This window comes from Phalacrocorax aristotelis, chromosome 2 (genome assembly GCF_949628215.1).
Source record: "Phalacrocorax aristotelis chromosome 2, bGulAri2.1, whole genome shotgun sequence".
Classification (NCBI taxonomy): domain Eukaryota; kingdom Metazoa; phylum Chordata; class Aves; order Suliformes; family Phalacrocoracidae; genus Phalacrocorax; species Phalacrocorax aristotelis.
The window spans coordinates 16319182-16326039 of NC_134277.1; the positions used below are offsets into that span (position 1 = coordinate 16319182).

At 39.1% G+C, this 6858-nt stretch overlaps 1 protein-coding gene across 2 annotated transcripts in view; it reads left to right on the forward strand.

Moving 5' to 3' along the window:
* The window catches only part of NRP1 (neuropilin 1), a 115935-nt gene extending 109845 nt beyond the window's left edge, over window positions 1–6090 (forward strand). For both annotated transcript variants that reach the window (XM_075082490.1, XM_075082491.1), the window contains exons 17-18: window positions 1116–1175; window positions 2423–6090. In XM_075082490.1, the coding sequence (XP_074938591.1) occupies window positions 1116–1175; window positions 2423–2709 (347 nt within the window). In that variant the 3' untranslated portion in view covers window positions 2710–6090. The remainder of the gene's footprint in view (window positions 1–1115; window positions 1176–2422) is intronic.
* Window positions 6091–6858: the final 768 nt, after the last annotated feature.

Here is a 6858-nt window from a genome sequence, read left to right on the forward strand (position 1 = left end):
TCTCTCCTCTGTTGTTCTGCAATTCTGAGTTTGCTGTGACTTGTTTGCTGTAGTCACCAGCTCCCAGACATGTGAGACATCAAGTAATGTTAGAACATAACCTTTTCCACATTTGAGCCAGGCTATTCCTGGGATGCTGTTTGAATCCTTTTATTTCTGGCCACTCTTCAGTTATTCCAGTTACTGCTGATCATGTGCGCATTGCACACTGCAAGTAATTTGGCAGCAGGAACCCCAGATAAACACAAGCAACTGAACCCTCTCCTTCACGATGGAGATGAAGCAATGACTTTTATGTACGAAAGGGAATAGAACTGAGAACCCTTAGCATTAGAAATATAAACTTATGCCATGCAAATTGGCAACACAACTGAGAGCAATAACGGAGGGTGTTCCTCACCTTTTGTAGCTAATAGCCTTTTGAGGGTAACATGACAGACTTCAGCTACATGGTGATTTCACTGCAGGATGAGAAAACTGAACAATCTCTTTTTATCACACAGTCCATCTCCTGGGGTTCGTCATATGCTGCCAGAGTGGCAGTTACCAGGAAAGAGAGGCAGGGTGCACTGCTTGGTCCTCCTGCAGTGTCCTCAGGGCGAAGCAGGGTGCTGGGACCTCAGTGATGTATTTACCTGACTCCAAATGAGAGAGGAAAGTAAATTCTTTCCTACCCCCACATGTTTTGGTTGTTCAAACCAATTGCTGAGCAATGATTTTGTCCTGTGGGAGTCAAAGCCAAAAGCTTAGTCTGAAGCCCAAACTCAAGTGGTCTTGTGATTAGCTAAGCCTATGCTGATGAAGTGTTATGGAATTGTGCTCCAAAATTGTAAATACAATGAATGAGATGCTAATTCATCACACTGATTTCTCTTTCCCAGACATGGAAAACCCCTGCTGATAACTAAAACAGTGCCAAGACTGGGCAGAGAGGAGTTTTTAATTCTTCCTTTTTTCTCCATTAATTGTCATAGCCCATCATAATGAACAGTTCTGTCAAGCTGGCATAATGATGCTCTGACAGAAGAAAATCTGCCATACCGTTATTGCCAGCATGATAGTCAATCAGTGTTTGTAACCCTAATAATCAATGTCAATTCTCTTTGCTTCATTAGAATCAACTGATGTGGAGAACGAAATAGATGAAGAAGAAGACCCAGAAAGTAATCAAACAGGTAAAAGTTGTATTGTTGTTAAAAGCGAATGAATTTTAAAGTGTGTTTTAATGTGAATTTGTGTATTCTATTAATTTATTTATAGATCAGTTCTCTAACTGCATGTTGTATTAAGGTTTTTTTATTTATCTAGATCAGATGCGAAGACAGCTTACATTTATTTGAAGGATGTAATAGTTTTATTCTTCTATGTCATGTAATCTTATGGACTTTGTAACATTTATACCTGTCTCAAACCTTTCAAACTTTATATGCATAATTGGTTACATTGTATAAATATATATGCATGCACACTATAGCTCCTTAATAGTTTGGTACCTAGAAGGCTTGCCCGCAACTGAAGAAAAAGCTATAATTATCTCTTACAATCTATGACTCACGCAGTGCCTAGGTAATTAGGCTCAAACTCTTCAGGCTAATTGTTTCTCAGACCTGGCTGAAAATGTCATTTTATGACCAGTCTACCAAAGCATTATCATTTTCAGTGATGATAGCTGTAAGTGGATCATTAAATGGATCATAACTGTCATATTGTCCCAATAATAAAATACACTCGCATTTTTCAGGCAATGAGCTCGATTTTTTTTCTGTCACAGTCAACAGGATTGCTTTCATTGGCTTCAGTGAATGCAGAGTTTGTCCAAAAGACATTTTGGCTTTTCCTGCAACAATTAGCAGAGTTTGCAAGCTTATTGGATCTCTTTTATAATCTGAAACGGTTGGGGGAAAACACTGTGAGACCCAGAGAATATTTTACACAAGTGGGCAGAGTGCCCTTCTGTGTCAGGTCTGTCACTGTCACATTTCAAGGTCCAATCCTGAAGTCAGTGGAGATGGACACAAAACAGCTGGAGATTCTCAAACAATGTCTAAGGTTGTACACATTCACACTGAGCTGAACGCAATTTAATTAACATTTTTGAGCTAAAAACTAAGAACTGGCAAAATATAATCAAAAGGTCTGGTTATTCATTCCCAAGACTCCCACTTAATCCAAGGCAGAATCAGACCCCTGCTAACATGCAGCAGATTCTGGGATTCAAGAACAATATGAAAAAACCCAACAACTGTTTGGGCTGCCTTATAGCTTTCAGCTACTCATGACTACCTCCAAGAAGCTGGGTTTTCAACTCATGTAGCAATTTCTGTCAGAAACTTTATGTCCTTTCTCTAAATTTCCAAGTCATCAAACAAAGTCCTACCTAGAATCAGTTCTGAAAATTTTGTAATTCTTTACTCCATTTCAGGATTTACGCCCCCATACCATACAGGCGAAGACTACGATGATATCTCCAGAAAACCAGGCAACGTCCTGAAGACCCTAGATCCAATCCTTATCACCATTATAGCCATGAGTGCACTCGGGGTGCTTTTAGGAGCCATCTGTGGAGTTGTCCTGTACTGTGCCTGTTGGCACAATGGGATGTCAGAGAGGAACTTGTCTGCACTGGAGAACTACAATTTTGAACTGGTCGATGGTGTAAAACTGAAAAAAGATAAACTAAACACACAGAATTCATACTCGGAAGCATGAAGGTATAAAGCGACTGGAGAAGTTTCAGAGAATCGGGATGGAAGGACATAGCTCGGTCGTGCTGGGGAACTGTTGATCTTCTTTTACTGTACAGGCTGAAAAGTGCATTGATGACACTGAGCCAAGCTTTTCTCAGGAGCTTCAATGAGTGTGTAACCGATAAACATGGACAACAATCTGTGTTAACAATCTGAATCATGTACAGTCTGCTTTTTCTGTTGGTTTTATTTGAAATAATCAAATGCTGGTGTTGAGACCAAGTATGATTGACTTATAGTTCATTTTGTCTTTCTTTCTCTCCCTCTCTTGTTTTCCGTTAATGGATAATTTTGTTTTTACTGTGCAAAATCCAAGATGCTGTCACAAAATGTATTCAGTGGGGTCCTTTGGATGGACATGCTGTCTGTAGCTCAGTGCCCAGAAAATATTGGAGTAACAGCAATTTAGTGGACTCCTGCACCTGTATTTGTGTATAATTGCTAGTGTTGTGCATAGGCAAAGAAGGGTTAGGATGTTTTTGAAAGTACTGCTGCATCAGTACCGATATAGTGTGTCAGCTCTGTTTACGAAGCAATACAGTCAAATTTTATTGATGTTTTTCAGTGTTGTACTAAATTTTGTGCTTGTGAACTCCATAAAAGAGTATGTGCCATCATCAGACACAACTGGTAACCGAGTGTACTGCCTAAAAACTAAACAAAAAAGTCCTTGGCACTGGCTAGTGTATGTCCTCTCAAGTGCCTTTTTGTTTGTACTGCTTCTTATTGTGTTAACATTAACTACAGCTCTGCTTCTCTGCAGTTATGCCCTTGTCTTTTATCATATTCTGATGGCCCACTGACTAAAAGAAAATTATATTTTAGTGTAAGAAAGTAGCCTCAGCAAGGCAAGGGCTAATCAGATTTAACAACCTGGCTCGATTGTTCTGCTTTCTGTATTCCAACTTCATGTCTCTTGACCCTTTTGTATAAAGCTGCAATATCTCCTTTTATTGTTCTTTCATATAGAATGTATTTTCAAATGTAAAATGTCTCTCCCTTTCTCTTCTCTTCCTCTCTCCCGTTCTCTCTCTAAGTAGATTGCATAAGCATTTGCCATTGCCAAGGAAAGAAAACTGCAGCTTTAACTTGCTGGTAATGGCAAAGGATTTTATTAGAGTTTGTGTTAAAAAATAAGGGAAAATTCTTAACTTTACCCTCCAAAGTAGAACTTTGGGTTTCTTCTTAACAGCATAAAGTGACAGTATCTTTTTTCCTGAAGTCATGAAACATGTCTTTTATCCTGAACAGTTTGCCTGTTAATTACACTAGGGAAAATGATTTGCTAACGGAAAAGATTGCCTTTAAAATGAGAAACTTTCCTCCTCCTGCCCCTACCTGAACCCAGAGTTCTGTTCTCTCAGTAAATGTGTATTTTCATGCTAATCAATGCTAATTGGGCATACACATGGGTACTGAGGGCAGAATAAAATCCCACAGTGTATGTAGGGTATGTTCTTACCCTGTTGTATCCAATTGGCATTTCATACCAGGAGGTTTCTGTTTGACCAGAAGTCAGATAGTGGCAGGGTCAGGTCAGTGAGTAGTGTAAGCTGTTGGACAAATGTGTTTGACAATTATGTGGCAATTTTTTAATATTTTAGGACAAATATTCAACAGCCTGTGCAGCTGGTCCAACAAGATTTTGTTGCCCTCAGGGGTCCATAGGAGAAGACGAGGGGCGCGCAGGATCATTCCCCTTCTGCAGGTGCCAGGGGACCCCCTGGCTTTTCTGCAGTGACCCGCGCACAGCACAGCCATAACGAGGGAGGCAGTAGAAGGCAGCTTTAACCTTCCGCTGGGTAGCTACTAACCAGCAGGAAAAACCAGTGCAAACATGGGGAAAGGAACATCCTGCAAAGTGCTAAACTCATGTTTTTCCTCACTGAATTCCCTGAGCAGAGTCAGGGAAGTGATTGTGACTTTCTGAGTTAGCCTTTTCACTAATTCAGCCTTGAGTTACTAGAGCAACTAAATCCACTCCTATTTATCAATTAAATGGTTGCAAGCATATCATTTCACCAATATGAATCATAAAACAGAAAAACCCGTAGAAAATCCACCAGTAACCTAGGAATTGAAGAAAAGGGAGGGAGACGGGAGGTAAAAATATGAGTTTGGCAATTGAAAATATTTTGAAGAAAGACCCAGTAGAAAGAACAGTGGACAGTTGCTACTTCAAAGGAATCCTAAAGGCAGAGACTATAGTGAATATTCAAACACCCATTTAGATGCCTAAATTGAAAAAGTTACCTCCCCAGGCTCTAGGCCCTGGGTCCTCCAGAAGCTAAGGCAGAGCCTAAGGCCTGAAAGTTAGGCGTAAAAGTTAGCCCATTAAATGTCCCAAGTGACAAACTCACTTTGGCAGAGGCAGAATTTTCAGTTGTATCCAACAGTGAAATGTGACCATAATAGTATCACAGCAGCTAGTTAATTAACCCAAAGAAAAAATTAATTCCTCAAAACTATTTTCAGCACGCTACCACCGTGTGATTCAGGTGTTAGGATCTGTTCTCGTTAGCTGAGAGAAATTCTAGTCCACTAACCTGACAGAGTTACATGCATATATTGCCTTGAAGAGAAAATCCCATTGGGGAGCCCAAGCCCAAAACCTTTTGAAATACTCCCATGGATTTCAATTGATTCTAGGCCAGCTTTTGGTCGTGATCTATTTGAACAGTAAATCTGGTGGTTGGTGGGTTTTTTCCCTCTTTTAACGTACTGACAGTAGTGAACATAAAAAGAAATATATCTCCTTTGTGGTCTTCAGACCTTACTATGATAATGAGGTTCTAGCACTGAAGATTTGATTTCTCTGAAGGTAACAGAATGAAAGTTGCCCATCAAATAAGGAAAAATGATACTGCAACTTTACATTGAAAAGTATCTTGCACTGATAAATATATTTAAAAAAAAATTATATGTTTATAAAGTTATTAATTTGTAAAGGCAGTGTTACAAAATGTTCAGTTTATATTGTTTTAGATTGTTTCATAATTTTTAAAGTGTAAAATAACATATTTTTTTCTTTATTGAAAAACTATAAAAATCTTCTGTAGTAAAATGATTTCATTTTACTGGTATATTATTGCTTCATGTTTTGTACCATCATAAAATTTTGTGCAAATTTTTTTTACAGAAATTTTTATTTTCTATGACAATATGACACTTGTAAATTGTTGTTTCAAAATGAACAGCGAAGCCTTAACTTTAAATGACATTTGTATTCTCAGACACTGAGTAGCATAAAAAAAATCACATAGAACTGAACTGTAACTTAAATTTCCAAACTATGACTACTACATTCCAAAGAAACAGTTGAATTAAACATTTTCATAAAATATCCCATACCTGATGTATTTTATTATACTAAAATGGATTGATTTTATTAAATGGCTGGTTTTATTTAGCATCTTGCAACAAGCCCAATCTTTTAATCACAGTTACATTTGAGGGTAGGCAACTCCAACCTTAGTGGAACCGTTCATGGTTTAGGATGGAGGGATTCACCCTCTGCCTGCCCAATTCTCTCTCCCTGCCGGAAGACACACCCACTACATGCCTAACTTTTAGCCAAACAGCAGGGAGTTAAGAGGACAAATCTGCCACCACTGCTTGCAGGTTGCATTTCATCTCGCTGCCATGGGAAGCCCAAGCCGCACACCCTGTGTAAGCCACATGCACCCCTTGTGGCTTGCTCTTAGGGGTGAGTCTTCCCAGGGAGCAATAGCCATTTTTGACAAGTTGCTCCACTACATCTCTGCCCCAGTAGTAAGGTTTGTACTGATGATCTCCTTACAAATTTCCACTGAAGTCATCAGGATTTACCCAACCATGGCCAAATCTTCCAACGCAGGATGGAAGTTGCTGACGGGAGCAAATGCTGCAAGAGCAACCCATTAGGCCTGATTTGGCATTCGGTTGGGTACTGAACTCATTTGTGGAACATACAATAGTGGGTAGGAGACCTTCTAGAAATTTGCATTCAGACAAGAAGCTTTAGATTGCACACTTCCTGTTTTATGCAATACTTTACTATTTGTTTCATTTTAATACTGAGCAGTCTGCACATTAAAGTTTTTCAAATCCTTTCTTTATGCTGCACATATGA